Source organism: Diabrotica virgifera, chromosome 6 (assembly GCF_917563875.1).
Source record: "Diabrotica virgifera virgifera chromosome 6, PGI_DIABVI_V3a".
Lineage (NCBI taxonomy): Eukaryota > Metazoa > Arthropoda > Insecta > Coleoptera > Chrysomelidae > Diabrotica > Diabrotica virgifera.
Window position 1 is genome coordinate 225762068 of NC_065448.1, and position 26007 is coordinate 225788074.

The following is a 26007-nucleotide window of genomic DNA, read 5'->3' on the forward strand; positions in this document are numbered from 1 at the left end:
AACTTGAAAATTCATAAAGCAAACCTTTTGCTACCTATCGTTACCAAGTATTATACCTACAAATTGATCATACAATACAGCCTTGTCATATTTTGGTCTGAAAGAACGTTACTGACTTTTCCTTATCCGAAACTATTTTCATGTTTTCTCTAAAATCGAAAATAGACGCTATCATACGCTATTCAAGGACAAGAACTTATCCAGAAATATAAAACTGAAAATATACAGAGTTGCAAACAGACTAGTAGTTACAAACGCATTGCCCCACAGGTAAAGAAGAAGAAAGATTAAGAATATTCGAAAGAAAATTCCTTAGGAAGGTTTTATTCGCGATAAGAATAGAAAACGGAAAATGAAAAGAAGGTATAATGAAGAGAGAAGATATAGTAAGATTTTTTAAAGCGCAGACGAGATGGCTGGGAGAGAAGGAAAAACGACCTACTGATTAGGAAGGTTACCAGATGGAAGCCATAAACTGGCAAATCAAGGACGAGACCTAGAGGGAGATGGGAGACGGGTCACGAGAGATATCAAAGTCCTAAATGTGAGAAACCTAGGCACAGATCATAGAAGTAATTTTGGTGCTAAAATATGCACAAATTATTGTTTCTTATAATAATACTTAATACTTACATGTATGTATATTTGCCAGAGAACACGTGAAACACGACTCACACGGTTAACAATAACATTCCACTGTTGCCACGTATAAAAATTACAGCGAAATATTCGATCAGTTTCGATTGAAATGAACTATATTTTAGGCGGGAAGTTATGATTAAAATAGCCCCCGGGGATTAAAGTAGCCCCATCTTACGGTATCTATAATAAAACAACATTTTAAAACATTATCAAACAATTTATATTACTAATATAATATACAGGAGACGATATCACAATGTAGTATATTGTATATACTAGGTAAAATTAACAAAGCAAAACTGCATATGAAACATTTTTAAAATCTTCAGACTTTATTTCTATAACCTTTATGTCTTTAAAATATGTACTTAAGTCACTCGAATCTCTTACAAATGATCTTCTTGTAGATATAATTAGCCTTCCAGTGCAATTTAGATTTATTTTTAACAAATAATTTAAAAATGCATAATATGGACACTTGTCATATGAAGGGTGAAGGAAAAAAACAGGGAATGTCACACTTTATAAGAAATTAAGATAGTGACACTATCTAACAGATATTTTATGTATTTACTATTTACAGTAGACTGGTAGATAATAACTTGGACCGTCCGATAAATATGCCTAATTAAAATAGTACTGCGAAGGATAAAAACTGGAAATGTCCACGCGTGAGAGGTAAAAACAAGGAGAGTCCACTTGAACAGAAACAAATTAGCTACGTTTTTATTTCGAGTTTAATCGTTTAGTTTCCTTTGTTTATGTTTGTTAGAAACATCTTCATAACGTGCCTGTCCGTTCCGAACGTTGACGATCATTCTGGCGATGATGACTTTGTTGCTATACGGAATAGTTGTGTTGAGATCTTTCTATACCATGCTCTCAGGTTAGCAAGGCAGGATATTCTTCGTCCTGGGGCTCTTTTTCCTTCAATGTTACCTTGTAAACTGGATTGGAGTAGCTCGTATCTGCATTGATTTCTTATTATATGTCCCAAGTACTGCAGCTTACTGTTCTTCACTATGTTGACCAAATCTGCGGTTGTGTTCATCACCTGTAGCCGTAGTACTTGTTCATTGGTGACTTTGTCTGTGCATGGTATCTTCAGGATCCTTCTGTACAACTTCAGCTCCAAAGCCTGAAGTGTTAGAACACGGCCAATGAAGTTAGAGTTAAGCGTAATGGAGTTTCCCAAGAAATTAATGTGTGTTTTAAAGCATTCATGTCAACACATGGCGTAACTAAGGGCAAAATTGAACACCTACAAAAAAATTTAAAAGCTGCAGGAACTTTTGGACAAGACAAACGTGGTAAACGTAGTTCCCAGCATAGAAAGTTGCATCCAGAATCGCGTGAAGCAATATATTATAACCACAAAGTCTTTTAAAACTAGATTATCCCATTACAGTTTACACGAATCTAAGAAAAAGTATTTACCAGAGAGTTTGAATATTACAAAAATGTTCAACTTGTTTAAAGAAAAACATCCGACCAATAAAGTTTATTACGTTACATATCGGCAAATTTTTAACACGAAATTTAATTTGTCCTTTGGTTACCCAAGATCAGACAAATGTTCAGCATGTGATGAATTCCAGACGACATTAAAATCATTAAAATTATGACAAGGTTGCTACAGAGATTCGTAATTAACAATTCAAAATGAGTTACACAAACGTAAGGCACAGACATTCTATAATTTTAAAAAGGCTGCTAGCAAAAAGTCAAAAAAATCAGGCGACCATTGCATTAGACCACCAAAAAAATATTGCATTGCCCTTTGTTATAATCTTTATTGCAATTTTTGTTGGAATAATTTTGTTTTCAGCCTTTCTATCAGCTGGCGCAACTAATGTTTGTAACGTAAAGTAATATTGTAATGTAAAATACAACGTGACATTTGGACAGTCCTTGTTTTTTTCAGTTTTTATTTGTAGTTAGGTACTTTTTTAATTTTTTTATCTCTGTTCTTTGAAAATTTGATTAAATTGTGTTTGTGTATTAAATACAATGTATTTTAAGTTTACTAAATAAAAATAAATACTATTGCTTCAGTGCAATGGTTTAAAAATATGTAGTCACAAACATTAAATTTCCCATTTTCTCAGAACAAAGATAACATGGCATTCCTTGTTTTTTCCCTTAACCCTTCATATATGTCGTATATTAATATTACACGACATATGACAAGTTCCCGAAACAGATGAGAAGGGTTGAAAAGCCCTATGCACAGGTGAAAGATTATAGCACGTGTAATGAGCATGTGTGAAACTGTACAGCGCGCTTAATGCACATGTGAAAAATACAGACTTTCATAGTCATAACGTGCTTTTATAAGACTATAAGAGCCCGTTCACATGAGAGGCGCTTAACGCGCGTTATTAAAAAGGGCGTTAAGCGCCTATCATGTGAACGGGCTCTAAATATTCTCGTATTGATAAATCCGCTACAAGTAGTACTGAAGGTGTTGATCAAATCGTTGCGTCAGAATAACAAGGTTCTATCTGCAATTTTTGTCTAAACTGAGATTTTTATGTAACTTGGTTCTATTTTATGTTCTTCACCTTAATATGATACTAGCACCGACATCTATTAACAGGTGGCTGAAATACGTAAGTTACAAGGTTCTATCTGAGAGACTTTTAAATGTTTATAAGTTAACAAGGTTCTAACTGACATAAAAACAGTCAACTAAGTACACAAGGTCCTATCTGCAAGAGCTAAAAGTGTTTATAAGTTAACAATAAGACTTTATTAAAGAAGTTGAAGTTGTTTTATTATATACTAATTGTTAAACAGGGGTATATTATTATGTATGTGAGTATGTGTAAGATAGAACTTGACTTAATAAGTTTAATTTATTTCTCAAATCAGAACTCCTTTGTATTAACTATTGAAGTAACCTTTTACTGTTAATAAAAATATATTTATTTTTTTTTAATTTACATTGTTAACACATACAAGTGGCGATAATAGTAAAATAACTACATAACATAGAAACTTTAAACAGTCATAACTAAAAATGGCACCATAGGCAGTTAGAACTTTGTTATTCCAATGAAACGAAATGTTGAAAAAATTCCTGTTTGTCTAGTTGTCTAGTAGTTGTTTTTTACAACGTATTAAAAATTATCTATTTTATTGTGTATTTAGTTTAATACTGAAAATATGATGAGCATACAGAGTATCTGCTGATCTGAAAAGTTTGAGCAAATGGGGGGGAGGGGGAATTTGTCTGGGTTCATGTGAATTTGTGAGAGTTCCTCTACCAGTCAAAATTTGGTACTAATGTTAAAAATGTTTGATTTTTTTCTAACCTCAAAATGTGATGTATTGTAAAGTGATATATTCGCATCTTAACACATAGGCTTAAACAAACACAATGGGAATAACACAGCCTTCATACGTTTTATTAACCAATATAGACGCATATAGAAGCACACTTTAACGTAATTTTTTGGTATGCGCTGGTTAGGGTTCCTATCCTATAATAGGAACAATTGACTCTTTTACTTCTGGTCCCGTAACACCAGGAGGTGCTCATGTGATTCCCCTTCACCACCTCACTATCCCTGGTCAACAAGCTACTACTGCTTCCAAAATATGGAAGAGTGAGGCTGGGAATGTTTAGCCTTAAATTTTTGCATTTTATAAAATTAAAAATCAAATCCTACTCATGCACCATAGATTTTTTGTAGAAAGTAAAATGTTATTTTAACTTTCAATACTTTTTAATAAGTGAATCTTTCTTAGAACTAACTTCTTCAAATTTTTCCTTATACTATACCTAATAAAGTTTATGTGGTCGACATCTACAGGATTATTTTGAAGTATACTAACTGTGACCCTTTCTCCCAAATTGACATGGCTTCTATATGAGTGTATATTCGTTGGTTTCATATAAAGTTTATACAGTTGCCGAACTCGTCCGGTACGTCTAAAGGTGGGAAAAAAATCAATACAATGTAAATTTATTGGTTTCTATCGCTAAATTTCCCACCTCTACTGGTTTTATCTCTTTTTATCTCACAACTTAATATGTTTTCCATCTTTTACGTTATTTTGCCGATTAGCGCACTCATCACTTGTATACAAAAACAAAATAGCCTTATAAACTTATTGAGCTAGATCTTTAGGTATTTATCGATATTTGTATTAAAGTCACTTTTCCATATTTTAAAGACTATATAACCAACTTTAACTCATAAAATATCCCAAAAATGTGAATTTTCCGATTTTCCTCCTTGTAAATGCATTTACAATGCAAATTGTAACAGTTAAAACTATTATGGATAAGCCAATATGGCTAAAAATTAAAAGTAGATAAAAACATGTCACTAAACGGTTATTTTTGTTGAAATATACATATTATTATGTTGTGATGTACGATAAGACCGAGTCATCTTAACACGGTTTACATGTTTTATTGAGCAAATAGTAAGATAACTAGTTTAATAATCATAATTTTGCTATTCTAATAAACCAACTAAGTCACTATGTGAAGAACAAGGGGAACGCTTCTATCAGGACATTCAAGTAATGGCAGGGAGAAACCAGGGCCGCTGGGATGTGAATGCCAATAACCTTCGAATCCACCTGTGTCGTTCGATGTTCTTGCCACATGGCCTACCCATCTCCATTTCTTTTCTGCTACATACATGTTCTGCTAAAGTGTATATTGTTTTAAAATGTAAATCTGTTTTCAAATAATAACCTGAAATATGAAAATAGTAAATAAGCCAGATCTGAGCCCTGATTCTAATTCAAATTTCGACTCAAAACAGGTCGCAATCAATATGGTGACTTTGAAATGCGACTTTGCGATCCTTGTGGATTTTAGTTGAACTAACGAAATGATGTCATAAAATAGCGACTTATCCAAATTAATAGCGACTCCAAAAAAGTGGTTGATATTATGATATTATAATTTCGAGTCGAAATTATTGTGACACGGACATGAATGAATATGAATGGCCGAAAGCGAGGATAGGTTTAGTTTAGGAGATGTGTTTTGTTTGTTTCTTGCAAGGAAAACTAAAGCAAAAGGTATGAATATGGCTGGGTTTTATGGAAATTTGCTGGTTTTGGAGGAATTAGATAGACTAGTATTAAATTAGAAATATAATAATTGAGAATGTCCACAACTTGAATTATCAACTCAATGAAAGGTGTAAGGTAATAAATAATCTGGGAAAATTAGTATAAAACAAGGAAAATTATGTACCAGCTATTTTATTGCTGGACATGCTGGAATCAAATCTTATGATTTCATATATTAGTAATATACATAGCTATGCAAGGTCAGCAGAAAGTGTGCTGTTTGGTTTATAAACAAATTAGCGCTCCGAAATCTTTTTTCAATTATTGCTCTGTAACTCGGGAGATTTTAACGTTAAACCAAAAACACTCATCTAAAAATTCACTGTAATTTAATTCTCCACATAGATATTTTTTTCCGATTTCCTTTGGCGGAAATTTTCCTCGGAAAATTCGAGTTTTCCAAACAAAATCTTTAATTTTCAACTAAAATTTTAGGGAAGTAATTATTTATCAATAATTAAATAACTTGGTGACATATAAATCTTTCTTGTTATGAGTGTCTTGAAGATATGAAAATTTGTATGTACAAAGAGGACCGGAATAAAAAGGTAATGGTTCAAAGATTGAAATCCTGTTGTTGATAACTCTGTCGCAAATGCAGGTCAAATTTGACCGGTTATACCTGGAACCTATCTTCGCAATTCAATTTATTTTTCTTTGAACAAGCCGTTGCCTTTTCAACAGCGTTAACTTAATTTAATTTAATCTAATATTTTCTGAGGGGTTCTATTTGTTTGTGAGCCAAAAAACTGTTTCTTTATAACATTCCTGAGACCGCTCAAATAGTCCCATTTCAATTCTGTAAAGTACATTGAATAGGTATAGTGCTTTTTTATACGAAAATCATAGTTATTCTGGTGTATCATAATCTTTCTGGTTATTATTTCGAACGAAATTTTTTAATTAACATTTTAATTATTGCTAAACTATTGGTTAGATTGACGCCGGCCTGCTGATATATACTTAAATCTATATACTATAAAAAATCTTTCATGTCACCAATTTATTTAATTATTAATAAATAATTACTTCCCTAAAATTTTAATTGAAAATTGCAGATTTTTTTGGGAAAACTCGGATTTTCCCAGGAAAATTTTTGTTAAAGGAAATCGGAAAAAAATAACTTTGTGCAGAACTAAATTACGGTGAATTTTTATTTGAGTGTTTTTGGTTTAAAGGAATAATCTTAGGAGTTACAGAGCACTAATTAAAAAAAAAGAAGATTTAGGAGTGCTTATTTGTTTATAAATAAAATACCACACTTGTTATACCCCATATTACTAATATTATGTAATCTTAAGATTCGATTTTAGCAATAAAATTGCTGGTAAATAACTTTTCCCAAAAATGATATTTTTTCGATAATTTGCCCAGACTATCAACAAACGTTGCGGTGGTTGCATATAAATACAATAAACAGGAGGGGTCGCGGACGTTTCCCCAACTGTCATCAATACGACTAACTTCACGCGTAACTTTGACACGAGAATTATAAAAAAAAATATGCATTGAAATCCAGATTCCGTAAAGCGTGATAAAGTGAGTACAATGACATACATATTTCTTTCTTTGTACCTAATTACAGGTTAAATTTACCGTACACTTCTCGTAGACTCGTGTTGGGGAAAAGTCGCGCGCCCAAACAGGAGAACCAACCCAAATTCTGAGCAGTGTCAAAATGATACCTAACGTTAATATCCCCAGTTGGAACTAATATCGAAATGAATACGAATCACTATAAATTGCGACTGTCATGGCGAGGTCGAAATTAAATTGTGACCTCTACTATTTTTTCTTCTCTTCTCAGTACATGTCCGAGCCATCTAAGTTGTCCTAGTTCGATTGTTGTTGTAACTGGGTGTATTTTCAGATTTTCTCTAAAGGTTTGATTTCTAATGTTATCTTTCCTTGTTTTTCCCTCTATTGTTCTCAAAAATCTCATTTCTGTGCTTATTAGTCTATTCTTTTGCCTTTTTGTTAATGCCCAAGATTCACAGGAATAGGTTAGAGTGGGTTTCACAATCTTTTTTACTATTTCCGTTTTTATATTCTTAGGTATTTCTTTCTTTTTTAAAAAGTTACTCTTAATAATATTGTACAGCTTACCAGTCTTTGCAATTCTTTCATTTATCTCATCTTCTAATTTTCCATCCCGGCTTATGATTACCCCCAAATACTTATATCTGTCTACCTGTTCAAGTTGCTTGCCATCTAGGTACTTCTATTTCATGTTTTCCTTTTTGTCTTCCAATTATCATTGTTTTTGATTTTTCTCTGTTTGTTTTCATGTTTCTGATTTTTAGCTCTTCATACAGTATGTTTATATTTTCTTGTAATTGTTTTTCGGACTCCCCAATGAACACTAGGTCGTCTGCGTAGCATAGTTCTGTTATTTTTGTATCCACATCTTCAATACCTCCAATTTTTTCATTATTGCGTCTGTAATAGTTCAGCTCTCAATGACATACAGCAAGTAGGAGAATATGGCGCAGCGTATTAATCTGATTTTAAGGTTTAATGTAATATCTCTATAAATAAGAATTTTCTTTAGTTTATAGAAGGCGGCTCCGGCTTTTTCAATGCGTACTCAGCATGCATGAAATGTAAAAAATCACCTATTCGCTGTGTGCAAGTACTTGGAGGGGATACGAGAAACGATCGTGCGCGTACAGCGGAGAAATCTTGCAACTTTCTTAACATACATTTCTTAAATAATCCATATTGTTAATTGAAATTGTCAAATTGACAATATGCTCCATCAATAACTAATGCTTCACAATATTGATATGATATGCAATTATTAAAGTGAATTTAATTAATGGCATTTCGTTGTAGTAGGTACAATGTTTACCTTTTAATAACATAACCTCAATCTTACTTTTTCTTCTTATTCTTTTTTGGGCTATGGCCTTGACAATTATCCAGTAACGAGGACTAATATAATTGGCCAATATAATTAAAAGTGCTAAAAATATTGCTAAGTTATGAAACCAGGTGTCGCTCTTCCGAACTTGCACGGTCCCAATAAAAGTACCGACCTCAAAAATGACGCAAGCCAGATATACTATTGGTGCAAAAATGGAGCAACCAACCATTACTTAGTTAATTATATAACTATCAAAACAAGGAAGTAACAAAATCAAAAATATAAGAAACAAATAAATAAATATATACATAATTTTCAAATATTCCTAACCAACCAACAAATTATTTCTAAATCAATAGATTCAACAACTTTTGGGATACATTACAAGTACCGAATAACCACATGTTTTCTCTATTCTATTACCAGTTTCTTCTCTTCCGGTTTTTCTACATATTTGTATTTTTGCTCTTCGAACATGGCGATGAGGTGTTTCGTGAATTTTTGGTGGTACTCTTCTATGTCTTCATTTGTTACGTTGTCGAGTTTAGGAACATCCATGGGCTCCCCGACTAAAACAAAAGATAAAATGTATATTTAATAATTATTGTTTGTCAGAATTTCAATTAAATATGGGGCCTTGGAATTATTTTTTCTATTTTAAACCGAAATGAATTTGCTTTGTAAACATTAGGATGTAGGTACATAAATCGATTCTAGGTCAATTGCTCGAATTCAATTGGTCGAAATCAATTGGTCGAAATCAATTGCTCGAAATCAATTGCTCGAAAACGAATTGCTCGACATGAAAATTGCTCGAAATACAAATTGCTCGAAGAAAGTAGAAAATTATATACACTCCTGGCCAAAAAAACCTGGACACCTTAAAAATAGGTCATTTTTGATGTCACGTATCTCCTAAACCTGTGGTCCGATTTTAGTGATTTTTTAATATGTTATAGCCTTATTCTTTAACAATATCGCTGTCATAATATTGTTGCTAGACAGGTAAATTGTCATTGTATACCGGGTGTATCAATCAAACTGTGTTTTTTTCTCAAAGTTCGCCACACCCTGTAGAATATTCTAGCATTTATAAAATACTAAAATTAAAACCCAGCTATAGCCTCATGTTTTCTTAACATTCTGTTTTTTGATTCATTCTCTTATGTTGGATAATAAAAAAGTTAGGTACTTTAACAACTAGCCATGTTTTTCATCAATACAGGGAGATTTTAAATAAGTATAACAAACTTTAAGGGGTAATTTGAATGAAAAAATAATGACAGTTTGCTTTATAAACGTATCTTCGCAAATGCTTCGTTTCCAAGATACGGGATGTTGAATTGCTTGTTACAAATTGATGATTTATTTATTGCTCTAAAACCGGTTGAGGTATGCAAATGAAATTTGGTAGGTTTTAAGAGAAAGTTATTGCGCATTTTTGACGTACAATTAAAAATTGTATATTCACCATTGGCGTGCATACGGGTCATACTACCCGGTCTTGTTACTCGTATGCACGTCAATGGTGAATATAAAATTTTTAATTGTACGTCAAAAATGCGCAATAACTTTCTCTTAAAACCTACCAAATTTCATTTGCATACCTCAACCGGTTTTAGAGCAATACATAAACCGTCAGTTTGTAAGAAAAATTTCAACACCCTGTATCTCAGAAACAAAGCATTTGCGAACATACATTTATAAAGCAAACTGTCATTATTTTTTCATGTAAATTACCCCTTAAAGTTTGTTATACTTATTTTAAATCTTCCTGTATTGATGAAAACATGGCTAGTTGTTAAAGTATCTAACTTTTTTATTATCCAACATAAGAGAATGAATCAAACAACAAAATGTTAAGAAAACGTGAGGCTATAGTTGGGTTTTAATTGTAGTATTTTATAATTGCTAGAATATTCTACAGGGTGTGGCGAACTTTGAGAAAAAAACACAGTTTGATTGATACACCCGGTATACAATGACAATTTACCGGTCTAGCAACAATATTATCACAGCGATATTGTTAAAGAATAAGGCTATAATATATTTAAAAAATCACTAAAATCGGACAACAGGTTTAGAAGATATGTGACATCAAAAATAACCTATTTTCAAGGTGTCCAGGTTTTTTTGGCCAGGAGTGTATTTATCCAAGTATTTATTCACAATAATGCAAAAAATATACATAAGAAAGATACTTTTAATATGACCAATTATGTAATATTCCATGTACATAATCACATAAATATTATTTTTTGTTGTTCATAATTGTTTATTAAACGCAATAACCTATCAGCACTTATTTGCATTTTGGAATCTGCAATGCCAATCTTCGATAAAATTAAGCTAATGATTTTAATCCTTCCCTAATAAATGGAAATTATCATCATCCCTACATCATAATGAGACTAAATCAAAATCGTTATTTTTCTTTTTATTTCCAAAGTTCAATAATGGAGTTATTTATGATATAAGTGTTAGAAGTACACGTTTAAGGCACGCATGTGAAAGTGTGCAGAATGAGCGATAGCGAGTTCTGCAATTCACATGAGTGCCTTAAAAATGTACCTTTTAACACGCATATCATACAATATTTTTTCTACAAACGTAATTACAGGACAATATCTACAAAAACTTTTACTTGAACTTGACTGACATTCCATTTTTATATTTTTTTGACATTACATCAAAATTGCCTATACGGTCACTACAAACTGCAGTGCCTTAAAATTTTTTTAAAGCACTAGTGCCTTAAAGTAGCATTTTTAACGCTCGTATGGAGTGCTAAAAATTGCATTTTTAACAGGGTTGTAGAAAAAAAAATTTTCAGCATAAATTAATATACGATTATATACGAAGAATATCACATAATTTGTCCTATTTAAAATATTATCTTTATGTTTATATTTTGTATTATTATTTATTATGAATAAATATTTAGATATACAGGGTGTCCCGAAAAGATTGGTCTTAAATTATACCACACATTCTGGGGCCAAAAATAGTTCGATTGAACCTAACTTACCTTAGTACAAATGTGCTCATAAAAAGAGTTACAGCCCTTTGAAGTTACAAAATGAAAATTGATTTTTTTCCATATATCGAAAACTATTAGAGATTTTTTACTGAAAATGGACATGTATCATTCTTATGGCAGGAACATTTTAAAACAAAATTATAGTGAAATTTGTCCACCCCATAAAAATTTTATGGGGGTTTTGTTCCTTTAAACCCCCCCAAACTTTTGTGTACGTTCCAATTAGTGCATTATTGTAGTATCATTAGTTAAACACAACGTTTTTAAAACTTTTTTGCCTCTTAGTGTTTTTTTGATAAGCCAGTTTTTATCGAGCTGCGGCTTCTTTTTTAATATATTTACATAAACATTTTATGGGGGTTTTGTTCCTTTAAACCCCCCAAATGTTTATGTACGTTCCAATTAAACTATTATTGTGGTACTATTAGTTAAACACAGTGTTTTTAAAATCTATTTGTCTCTTAGTCTTTTTTTGATGTCACCTTTTATCGATCACCTTTTTATACCTAAAAATGTAAATTATAAATATATTTTCAGATTATTAACAGGTCTCTATAATCGTACTTAACCATATATACTAATATGTGGTGGATTCGACAAATATTCAAAATATTTCGATAAACACTGTCTTATCAAAAAAGTAATAAGAGGCAAAAAAGTTTTAAAAACATTGTGTTTAACTAATGGTGCCACAATAATAATTTAATTGAAACGTACAAAAAAGTTTGGGGGGTTTAAGGGAACAAAACACCCATAAAATTTTTATGGGGTGCACAAATTGCACTTTAATTTTTTTTTTAGATATTGCTGCCATGAGAATGCCACATGTCCATTTTCAATAAAAAATCTCTAAGAGTTTTAGATATATGAAAAAAAATCCATTTTCATTTTGTAACTTCAAAGGGCTGTAACTTTTTTTGTGTGCACTATTGTATATAGGTAAGTGAGGTTAAAATCAACTTATTTTTGATCCCAGAATCTGTGGTATAATTTATGACCAATCTTTTCGGGACACCCTATAATTTTCTTTTTTAGTCGAGCAATTTGTATTTCGAGCAATTGCATTCGAGCAATTAATTGACCGGTTACCATGTAAATCGATAGGTTAATAATAAGATATATACATATTAGTACAAAGAAATCAGATTTTACTCGTGACACTGACCTAGCCAGCCAATCGACAGTTGTTTTGAGTAGTATGGACCTATATAAAAAGAACCTATGTTTCTTGAACCTTATGGTAGGGGAACCCAAGCGGGAATTTTTGCAGTTACTCGAGCGCGTCAGAAAATCACATGGGAAGCTGCCTTGTACCCAGTAAATGTACCCTACCATATATTGGCTCTTAATACAGGGGAGTTCGTTAAGGGGGGTCCGAAAAAAAATCTATACTTAGAAAAACTCGAAATCGTCAGATTAATATAAGGTAAGTTAAGTACACGCAGAACAGTGTATATTTCAAAAATCTGACGATTTGAATGGGGCGTAAGGAAATGGATGAGTCACAAAGTTTCATAAAAAAGCGAATATTTCGCGAAATGAACGTCAGATCGAAAAACTAAAAAATACGTGTTCAATATTTTTCAAAAATCTATCGAATGATACCAAACACGACCCTCCCCTCACGGAGGGATGGGGGTAAATTTAAATTTTAAATAGGAAACCCGCGATATTTCGCGAATTGAACATCAGATCAAAAAACTGAAAATACGCGTATTCAATACTTTTGAAAAATCTATCGAACGACATCAAACACGCCCCCCCCCCACGGTGGAGTGGGGGTTATTTCAAAATCTTAAAGAGGAGCCCCCATATTTTGTTGCATATTTGGATTCCTTACGTAAAAATAAGTAACTATTATTTGAGAAATTTTTCCGAATTATGAATAGATTGCGCGATAATCGGAAAAACGATTGTTGAAAATGGAAAATTAAAGTAAAAATGGAAAGTCCCCACTAAAATGAAAAACTTAACCTCAATTTTTTTGGTTTTATGACCTAATCTTTACAACCCAATAGGTCCCACAACGCTCGAGTAACTGCAAATTTAGCATCCTTGCCTCCCCTACTATTACAGAATTTAAGTAAGAGAGTCAAAAATGAAAACCTTCAAAATGGCGTTTTTTAAATATTTCTCTCCTTAATTGTTGCTTAGAAAATTGCAAAATAAGCCTGAAATTTCGGTTTTTTATAAATGTGAATTGCCTTTTAAAAAAATAACTTAGAACCTTTATATTACATGGAATTTTGGATCTTGTAGTCCTTAAAATGTAGTCAAAATTTCAAAGCGGTCGATCAAACAGTTTTCTTCTTCTTGCAGTACCGTCTCCTATCGGAGGTTGGCTACCATCACAGCAATCTTAACTTTGTTGGCTGCAGCTCTGAACAACTGTATTGAACATCACCCATACCACTCCCTTAAATTTCGCAACCAGGAAATCCTCCTACGTCCCACATTTCTCTTTCCCTAGATTTTTCCTTGGATTGTGAGTCTTAGCAGAGAGTACTTTTCTCCTCTCATTATGTGGCCTAGATATTCCAGTTTTTTCGTTTGTATGGTTCTTATGACTTCGCATTCCTTCCCCATCTTCAGCAAAACATCTTGATTTGTTACTCTTTCTGTCCATGGTATTTTCCACATTCATGGCATTTTCCACATGTTTATCTTTTTCAGTGTCCAAGCTTCTATGCCGTACAGCAGAACGGAGAAAACATAGCACCTTAACATTCTTGTTCTTAAGTTTATATTTATGTCCCGGCTGCATAGGAACTTTTTCATTTTGACAAACGATTGTCTCGCTATCTCTATTCGCCTCTTGATTTCTCTTGTCTGGTCATTAGTATCAGTAAAGCAAACCCCTAAATATTTGTAGGACGTAACTCTTTCAACTGGCTGATTATTTATGGTTAAATTCACATTAGTGTATAGCTTCTTCGTTACAATCATGAATTTAGTCTTTTTGATGTTCAGTTTTAGACCATACTTATTGGTATGAGTGTTTATGTTTTCCATCACATACTGTAAATTTGGTACGTTATCTGTTACTATTAGCGTGTCATCATCAGCGTATCGTATATTGTTAATTAACTCTCCGTTAATGTTCATACCAATGTTTTGCTCTAGGAGCGCTTCCTGACATATTGTTTCGCTATATATATTGAATAGTAGTGGAGAAATCACACAACCCTGACGCACACCTCGACGAATCTTAATTTCTTCGGTTAACTCATTATCAACCTTGATTTTTGCTGTTTGTCCCCAGTACAACCTGGATATGATGTTAATGTCGCGACTGTCGATGTTTTTGCTTCTTAGGATTTCATACAGCTTTTGGTGTCTGACTTTATCGAAGGCCTTCTCAAAATCTATGAAACCTACGTAGAACCAAGTCCTCTACGTAGAGGTCTTGGTTTACATCCAAACATCTTTGCATTAACACACTCAGACCAAACAAAGCTTCCCGTGTTCCCAGTCCACTTCTGAATCCGAATTGTGTGGCGCTTATGTCCTCTTCTAGTTTATTAAATATTCTTTTGTGAATTATTTTTAAAAATACTTTTAGTGTGTGGCTCATCAATGCTATAGTTCTGTGGTCTGAACACTCTCTGGCGTTATTCGTCTTCGGGATTGTGACAAAAGTAGAGGAGAGCCATTTCTTTGGTATGATGCCTGTTCTATAAATTGTGTTAAAGAGGTTCACCATTATTTCAAGTGTGTCGTAGTCTATAAGTTTCAACAATTCTACAGGAATTTCATCTGGTCCTGCAGCTTTACCCCCTTTAGTGTTCCTTATAGCATATTCTATCTCGCTTTTTAGGATTTCAGGCCCTGTTGTGTCATCTGTAGGTTCTGCCACTGCTATTTCTGGTCTTTCGTCTTCAAGGTATTCTGTCCATCTTGCCAGTTTTTCATTTAAATCTGTAATTATTTTACCTTTTTTGTCTTTTACGATGGATGCTTTTTATGCATGTTAAAGCTATCGTACTTTCTTTCATATTCTTCTAGATAGATAGATATGTTTATTGTTTCTAATGAAAAATCATATAACAAGAGGTTGAGTACAAATTATTACACATAAATAGTCGACGCTTAATGGAGATTTAGTTACAATTATTCATTTAATATAAATGAACGCAATCTGAGTACATTAATAAAAAATGTACACAGTTCCTTAATCTCAGTGGGAGAATGGGTTGTATTTAAAAACAGAAAAAAGCTCTCGGTATTCTCTACAAATGATCGAATAAGGGGTGATCTAAAACACGAGTATAATGGACATTCCAACAAAATGTGGGAAAGAGTCTCTAATTTGTGTAAATTACATATTAAACAATTTTCAGTTTGGTCGATGTGATACGAAATCCCTTTATAATAAAATTTTATGTAAAGTTTAGAGCAAAGTCTGATTTGTGAATAAAGTCTTGTAATATATATGGGAGTTCTTAGTTGTAAATAGCTTTGCGGTTGCCTATTGTGTGAGAAATGTTTATAGTACAAAGAATAGCGAGAACTTGTTAATGCTGATAAGTCATCTTGGAAGAGTTTTTCTTTCATTTTTAATAACAAACCGTTTCTTTGATGCCTCAGTAACCCCCATGATAAATTTTCCCAAGTTTCTTTTGCATCAATTTCAGAAAAATAATTTTTTAGCTGAACTACCCAGTTATAATTCTCATTATTGTCATTATTGTTACATAGCTGACGAAGACGGTTATAACAAATTCTTGGATACCTAGAGGAGTCCATAAGTAAAATTCTCTCAAGCCAATTAAGTGATATTTTAAAAATTAAGTATTTTAAGTGAACTTGGCCAACTTCTAGCCTAACATAAGTATTGGGGGTATTTTTTGGTAGATGCAGCAGTCTCTTAAAGAAATTAGTTTGAATTTGTTCTAGAGTATTTGAGTAGCGCAGACCCCAGACAGATATACACTGAGAAAGACAGTTTAAAATAATGGAATTATATAATGTAATTCTCGTCTCCCATGAATTTACTATTGCATTAGACAAGAGGTTCATTACTGCTCCTATAGACTGCCTGGCTCTAGCAATCGTAGTAACGGCCATCTCTCGAAATAACGAGGAACCACTAAACGTTACACCCAGATAATTAAATTTATTAACGCTTTCAAGTTTTTGACCATTTAGTAGGAATCCTCGCTCTTTGGAGAAATGGACACCCCTCGAGAAGACTAAGATTTTGCTTTTGGAAGTGTTTATAGTCAGTTTATTCTGTGAGGTGTAGGTTTCCAATATTCGTAATTTGCGGGTCATGTCAACTTCTGATTCTCCTAATATTATCAAATCGTCGGCATAGAGTAATAGAAGGATATCAGTATTACCATTAATATTAATTCCTTTTGCCCCTGCCTCCCTAAAAAAGGCCTCCACATCTGAAAGAAAAATTGAGAACAAAGTCGGGCTTAAGCATTCTCCTTGAAGAACACCTTCCGTTATTTTATATTGTCGTGACAATTGTGAATTTGAGCGAACCTGGAAGGTAGCCGATGCGTACAGGGATCTAATTAATCTAATAAATTTAGCGCTAATGCCACACTGAAAAAGTTTGTTCCATAACAAGATATGTTCGACTGAGTCAAATGCTCTTTGGAGGTCTATAAAAGCAGCGAAGACTTTTCTTTTCTTAAGTCGCAGTTGTAGCTGAACAGCTGAAGTGAGGGTAAATATATTATCTAGACATCCCCTGCCTTGACGAAACCCATTTTGACATTCTGGAATAACGGAAGTATTGTCCAGCCATATCGTTAATCGATTAGATAATATCTGCGTGAATAGTTTAGTTAAACAGTTTACTAGAGCAATTCTTCTGTAATTCTCTGGATCTTCACGGGAACCTTTCTTGTGCAACATTGTTAATATAATATTAGACCAGGCTGTAGGCATAGTTTCGGTATCTAGAATACGATTGTACAAGCAATTTAAATATAATAGCCAATTATTTGGGAGGTGTCTCAAGAACTCAAATGTAATATTATCTAGTCCGGGGGCTTTGCCATTTTTGCATTGTTTTAGAGTATTGCTAATTTCTTTAAGAAATATAGGGGCGTCCAAAATAGGACAACGAACGTCAAAAAAAAAAGAGTATTATCGACAATTTTCTCTTGCGAAATATTATTTAAAAATAATTCCCACGTGTGAATATCTAGATTAGTTTTAACTGTATTTCCCTTAAAATACTGGATCGTTTTCCAAAAGTTTTTTTGATCGCGAACGTTACTTAAAGCCTGCGTAAAATTGTTTGTATAAGATTTTTTCTTGTTATCAATCATTGTCTTATACTGCTTTTTACTAACCAAATAAGCATTTTTATAATTTGGTAGAAAGTTGTTGATTTTTGCTATTTTCAAATTTTGCTGAACAATTTTTTTTGAGTTGTAACATTCCTGATCAAACCAAGGTTTGTTATTTTTTCTGGAGTTTTTTGGAGTATTAAATAATTTTTTCGATAAGCCAAGAAGCTATGATTTTTCATTAGAAACAATAAACATATCTATCTATCTATCTATCTATCATATTCTTCTATTTCCTTGCAGTTTTCCAGAACCCACTTCTCTTTGGTTTCTCTAATTTTTCTCTTAATCTCACGGTTCACTTCTTTGTATTTTGTCTTGTTGGTTTTATTTCTTCGCCTTTCATCCGTGAGGTACAAAATTTCGTTTGTCATCCATTCCTTTTTCTTAATTTTGCTTGGAGCTAAGGAGCCTTCACCAGTTGTCATAAGGGCCATTTCTATCTCCATCCATTTGTCCTCTACATTGTCTGTGTTCCTATTTTTTGCAGCGAGGTTTCTAAGATTGTTGTTTACCTGTTCTCTTGTCCTTTCCAGTATAGTTGCGCCTTTCAGTTTCTTAACGTTTATCTTTTGTTTAGTTGCATTTTTCTGTAGTTTCTTGAATCTTATATTTACTACAGCCACCACCGGATTGTGATCCGATTCTATATCAGTGCCTGGATAGGTTTTTGTAGACGTGATGGAGTTTTTAAACCGGCTTCTGCTTAGTATATAATCGACTTGATTCCTGACGATGTTGTCTGCATTATCCCTTGGTGATGTCCACGTGTACAATCTACGGTTTGGTAATCTGAACATTATGTTCAATACTACAAATTCGTTTTCTTGGCAAAATTGTACCAGACGTTCACCTCGGTCGTTTCGTTGTCCAAGTCCAAATCAAGTTCACCAGTGCATCCATCAGTTTTCACCTTACCAACTTTAGCGTTGAAATCGCCCATGATTACGGTGACCTCTTCTTTTTTGGTCGATCAAACAGTTTAAAATTATTTTATTTATTTATCTCAAATTATTTTTTTTTGCAACAACATATGTCATAAAATAATGAAGTTGCAGTAACAGGGAACTTGCATAAATTTTTAAATTCGAAAAAAATGTTATAAATCACAACAGAACATAATTTAAAACATGTATCAAAGATAAAAAAAGTTTTGTTTGTCTTTCGTTTGGCCCCTAAAGACGATTAAAAATTCAAATTAAAACAGGTGGTCCAAAACGCATAGTGACGTCATATAGTTGTGCATGTACATTCTGCACCAACAAAGTAAACAAAATTGTATATAATTTTAAATTAGACATTATAAACGTCAGTAGAAAATACAGTTATGTAACGTCACAAGCGTTTTTGATCGTTTGAACTATTTTACATTGGCTAAGGGTTCTTCTAAACCAAGGCCAGAAAACAGAAAAAAATATATAGATTTTAAATTATCTTCTAAGTTATTATGAGGTTTTACCGCGTGAAAGTTTGGAAATATTATTTTTAAAGGAAACTGAATAATATTACGTAATAAAAAAATGTGTAAGTTCCCTCATAGGTTTGGCATTCGTTTTGACACTGACACTAAGTTTTATAAATATATTTGATAATTTCTATTTCTGATATATTTGAGTGTTTTTAAGATATATTTTTTAAAATGACCGAAGAGGGTTTTTGTAAAGGGCAGTCTGATAACTTACCTATAGTTGATTATGTGTATGGTGGCTACATATTTTCAAAAGAGTGAAAATTTTTCTGTCGGAGAAGTTCGGGGAGTTAAAGCAGATAAGTAAGTACATATATTATGTATATTATACTCCCATTATACCTACTAATTTTATACTGTGATTTTATTCTGATTATTATTCTCATAAGTATTTAACGATAAAACTTAGTAGGTACACACTTCCTATTAAGTATAGTGATCAAAAAATGTCATTACAATATAAATATTTTCCCATATTTCGCGACGATGCTGTGGCCAAATACCCAAGTAGGTGGAGGCCAATAAACTAAAGAAGAAGAAGAATATACTTACATATAACCCAAGGTCCCTATACCATAGGTTGTATGGTAACTTTGACATTGACAAATGAAATATTGTCATCGTGACGTCACCCAGACGATCAATTTTACGAATTGTTTGTAAACATAATAGGATACGTGGTTTGGAGGCTATATTTTGTTATTAAATATCGTTAGTGTTTTAATTTGTGTTTATATCTTGAGATATAATGTATCTATAGATAGCATTAAGTTTTTTTAGTATAATAACTTAAACCCAAAACTCTTTTACAAGTGTTAAGATACATTTTAATGTGGTTGTTTTAAGTACCTACTTACTTACTGGATTTTCTTTCTGCTGTATTGTATAGTAAAGGACATTCTTGTATAGAGACATTACAGTTCTGTAATGCCTCTTGATGTTCTTCACATCAAGTTTACATCATCTGTGTAGGTTACATTCTGCTTAGACTTATTGAACAATATATCTATAAGTCTATAGATAATAGATCTATTATATGTAATTGTTTCATATAAAATTATAACCAATATTGCAGCCATCTGAAGATCGTTTGAATAAACAATTATAAACTAAATGAATATATAAAATGGGGAAAATTCCCTTTATTGCATTGAAATTGTATTTTTTTTATAATTTACTGTTAATGTAAAACTTCACAGGTATCTATTGAATGGAATCATAATGTTTTAATAGTTTTAGATATTATAATCCAGTACCTAACGTAATCAGATGCTCTTATGTTAAACTTAAGGGAAAAACTACTAATTTTGATACATAAATCTTTAGTTGAATCTCTTTTTCACCATGGTTTACATGTTAGGAGGAATTTATAATAATGTACTACATGCATTATCCCCAATTCTTCTTCTTTCTCGAAACTCCTTATGCCCCTCAGGGGCGTCGGAGCCCTCAGGGGCGTCGGAGTATCCCCAATTCAAAATTATTATATACCTACTCAAAATCATTTAAAAAAGTAAATTGTATTCAACATTAATATACCTAGAATATTTGAATGATTTATTCCCATATATACACAAGAAAGAATCTCCTTCTGCTTTAATTAAGTATTAGTAATGCTATTCTACTGCATATATTTAATTGCAATTATATTCTATGATTTTTGTACCTCTACAGGTATCTACCACATTTTTTAAAGAATATATGAAATAAATAGTCATTAAAAATCCAAACGTATTTTTTTTAAATATACACATTTTCAATACATTCCTACTTTCCGAGTTCATTTCAATGAGTGAAGTGAAATGAATTTGAATGCAGCATTCTGGGTGACGTCACTCCCGCCATTAGATTCTCGACGCTGATTGGTGGAAAGTTACCATGCAACCTGTCTATTTATGAACCTTGCATCATATAACCCTCCCACATCACTGATATAACCATATAAAAAACTAATGTAAAACTATGTGACGTCACGGGCCGTCTGAACTACTTTAAAATAAAGAAGACTTTAAATTTGTATTTCTAAGTTATTATAAGTTTTTGAAGCGGGAAATTTTGGAAATCTCATTTTTATACAAAACTGAACATTATTATGTAATAAAAAAAAAATGTGCAAGTTCCCCATTCTACGTGTAGCTTATGAAAGAAGAAGGATTATTATTATAATATCCATATTATTAAAAAAAATGAAAAACAATTATAGATATTGCGAAAACGTGTCGATTTTTGCTTTTAAACATTTAAAATAACTTTTTAACCATTGGAATGCTTGCATTTTTTCCCTACTTTAAAAAAGTTGTCTTAGGACAATTTGGGATGAAGTTAGTCCCCTTTTTTAAATAAAGAGTAGCTTTGACTATAACAATTAAGAGATCTAATTAGTGGCATTTGAAATAAAACACTCTATTTAATGTGCCAAATTCGAAAAATTAAGCTTTCAACGGAAGCTTCAAAATTTGGTCCCCAAAATAGGCCAACTTTGAAACTCGCGAGAGCGATGGAGGGAAAAGGACCTGCTAACAGTATCTCTGGTTCTTGTTTATGGATTTGGACGTTTCTTTTTTTATCTGTATGTATTTTTTGCTTATATTACGAATATGCATTATTTAAAATAAATAAATTATTAAATAAATCATCTAATTTTTTAAATTTTTTTCCGTTTTTTTTTAGTAATTGTGGTAATTTTTATTAAAAAAACATAAATACTTATAATTAATATAATACATACTTGTGTAATACACGTAAATATTTATTTATAATAGATTTTATGAAAAAAACCAAATTACCCTATTCAATTATTTCTAAAAATAGTATTAATAATTACGTAATGACGTAATTGGCGAATAATTCTTTCTACAGAAATAACCAAAATTATGTACTTAGTTAATTAAAATAGCATTACATTCACAAAACTAAATTACGTTAGGAAAGAATTTCTAATTGCATCATGCTGAATGTCGTCAATTTCAATATTTATTATACTTTTATTGTATATGTTTAAACATTGATTATAAGTTAATTGCAATAATAAACCAACAATTTTGGTCAACCTGGTAGAAATAAATATTCGAATAATTACATCGTTGCAAAGGCGATTAGGACACTTTTCAAGTGAGGTATCCCGTGACTTCAGTTTCTATTAAAAAAAATCGTCCATTACATCATTACGCCAACACTGATGACATAAGGTCCAACACATATAGCAATAATTGATAGCATGATAGCCATTCAAAAATTAAAATTGTATTGCAAAATGGCGTAGACCTGATACTTATTATTTTTATTATTGTTCCTGATAAGTATTTTGAAAAATTTAAACGCAGAATGAAATATTGCATTATTATCGAGAGCCGAAAGTCCCTGAAAACTTCTATAATGTTTATTTTAATAAGTTACAGGGGAAAAAAAGAGAAAATTTAGTGTGAGTATTAATTTCAAATATCTCATTCAAAAGAAACTTTTTAGTTATTCTAAGGCACTTTCGGCCCTCGGTAATAATGTAATCCTTTCATTCTGCGTTTAAATTTTTCAAAAACACTTACAGTCAGAAAAATGAAAGAATACCCATGAACGATCACATCAATCGCGTATTTTGTATTTGCTGTCTTTTTCTATAAATAACAAACGTTTGTTATAGAAAAATACAGCAAATACAAAATAAGTAAGTGATTGATGTGATCGTTCATGGGTATTCTTTCATTTTTCCGACTGTATTCGTTTTCTTAGGATTCGAAAAAAATAAATGCATTTAAAACACATTGGAGCAAAATTTTGCGCCTACGGCCTTAAGATTTTTTTAAAGTCGTCTGTTTCTGAAATAATGACTATTCCATTCTTTTGCATCACACCGTATATGTAATTGATAGATTTCATATAACTTTAATATAGTGCAGTCACCGAAGGTGGATATGAGCTATTACCTCCGATTTCGTTCAACCTCCATCGATTTGCATGAAAATTGGTGAGTGGTTAGAGGATATCTCAAGGATCAAAGGTGACATGGTGCCAGCTTGCACTTTTACCCTGGGGGTGGATGCCACCCCTTCTCGAGGGTGAAAATTATTTTATTAAAAATAACTCCACAATTAGGTAGGGGGACAAATTCTAAGCAAAATTTGTTATATAAAGTTATTAAAATAAAACAAAACTTTTTGAGTTATTAAAGATCAATGATTTTAATTTTTCGTAAGAAAAATGCATGTTTTTAACCAATTTTTCATAAATAACTAAAAAACTATAAGTGTTTACATGAAAGTTATTATTACGAAAATTGAAGCTAATAAAAAATAAAATAAACTCCTTACTAAAAAGACCTTTTAATGTAAACTTAAAGTGAGTTATAGGTAATTGAATGTATATTTTTTGCGGCGAGTACCCAAATCTAAGTATTCAAGCTTAAATTACGGGAAAAAGATGCCTTTTATAACATAAACTTATTAAACACTTTTCAATGTACTTAGATATATCTATCAAATGAGATCCCGAACAAGTTGATAGTATTAAAATTTATGCTCCAAAGATTTTTCAAACTCCACCTTTTAAAAAATTTTCCAAAAAATGTTATCGTTTTTTTTTTATTAACTCCGTTAATTTTTAAGGTATCGGGTTCAGTTAAAAACGATTAGAAAGACTATTTCATTCATAGGAGATTCTGACCAATAGAAAGCTACAGAAATCTAAATTAAATCGATAATTTTTCGTTGATGCCCTTCGTTGCTACGAAAAAATACATTCAGTGACATTAATGACAATTAATGTTTTAAAAATGATAAAAGTGATGACTTTCAACCGTGAAATATTTATAACAACTGTGTGTTTAATTGTACTAATTTGTACTTACATAAATAAATTACAATAAAATTTTGGTTTTGAACAGTTTTATTCATGAAATAATCGCAACAAATTGCACTCGATATAAAATTAATATAGAATTTTTGCCTTCGTGACACTTTGAAATAATTTCACTCGCCTTCGGCTCGTGAAATTAAAACTGTCAAAGTGACACTCGGGAAAAATTCAATAATTTTAGAGCTCTGGTGCAATTACTACTGATAATTCCAAAAGCTATTAAAACACGTTGAACATAATCTTTTAAACCCCTTACTTTTTTAAAAATCAAAGGTTAAAAATGGCCACGGTTACATGGTTCTCGCAGCAAAATTTAAGCTTTAAATGTTTCTATCTTGGTTATTTTTCACCCTACAGAAATAGTAAAACAGGTAAAATATTTGATATAGAAATAACTAAAATTTAGTTTTATATTATTTTTTTACATATATGAGTATTTTTGGAGATATTGTCAAAAGAAAATCAAAATGACGATAATTTTAAAAATTCATTTTTTTTAATTATATCTTTTTTTCAAAAATATGCATTCTAAACCGGTGAAAATTGTTAAAATTATTACTTATACTAATACAAAGAAATTCTTGTAAGGATTACTTTAAATTTTAATTTTTGTGGAAATAGCGTATGTTTTATTTTTCACTGTTTCCTAAAAAATTTGAAAGGGTTCTCTTATTTTCATCATAACTTGCTTAATTTTGATGCTATTAACTTCTTCTGAAGCTCATTTGATAGGTATTCCAAAATACTTTGACAAGTATTTAGCAGGTATATTTTATAAAATGCATCTTTTTCCCATTATTTAAGCTTGAATACTTAGAATTAAGTACTCGTCTAAAAAAATATACATTTAATTATTCACTTTGAATTAAATTAGTTTAGTTCCTTGCGTGAAGAGTGTATTCAATTTTTTATTATCTTCAATTCTGGTAATAATAACTTTTTTGTAGAAGCTCATAGTTTTTGAGTTATATGTAAAAAACAGCTTTAAAACATGCATTTTTTTACGAAAAAATAAAATCTTTGATCTTTAATAACTCAAAAAGTGTTGATTTATGTTAATGACTATATATAACAAATTTTGCTTAGAATTTGTCCCTCTATCGATTTATAATATTATTTTTAATAAAATAATTTTCACCCCCGAAAAGGGGTGGAATTCACACCCAGGGTAAATGCGCAAGCTGGCATCATGTAACCTGTGTTCCTTGAGGTATCCTCTAACTGCTCACCAATTTTCATGAAAATCGATGGAGGTTCAACGAAATCGGAGGTGAAAACCTTCAGTGACTGCACTGTAATAACCAAAATACATAATACTACGTTTGAAAAAACCTTGATTTTAAAGTAGATTGCAAATGTACAATAATAGAAAATCATGTGATATCTATTGAAAATTGAAAAATTGTGTATGCGCATGTTAATTTTAAGGTTTTATGTATATTTCTAAATTTATTTAAATACGTAATGATGATGTACTTAAAAGAAGTTAATGATATAATGATTTCTTCTAGGAAATGGTCTTAATGATGGGAAAAATAATATTGTTATAATGTACGTTATTTGGATAAATATTATTATTAAAGGTCGGGACACACATATCCGCACCGTGCTTACACCGCGTCCGCACCGAGCAGGCTGGCCAATGGCCAATGGGGTGTAAAGCTAGTTCGCGTCCGTAGTAGAATACTACACGTGCACCCTGGGTAATGCTAAATGAACTAGCACAATAGGC

General features: G+C 31.7%; 1 protein-coding gene across 2 annotated transcripts in view; it reads right to left on the bottom strand.

The window, feature by feature from the left end:
- Positions 1-838: 838 nt before the first annotated feature.
- Positions 839-26007, bottom strand: part of LOC126887296 (2-acylglycerol O-acyltransferase 1-like) — a 110468-nt gene continuing 85299 nt past the window's right edge. For both annotated transcript variants that reach the window (XM_050654709.1, XM_050654711.1), the window contains exon 3: positions 839-9177. In XM_050654709.1, coding sequence (XP_050510666.1) covers positions 9020-9177 — 158 coding nt within the window. In that variant the 3' untranslated portion in view covers positions 839-9019. The remainder of the gene's footprint in view (positions 9178-26007) is intronic.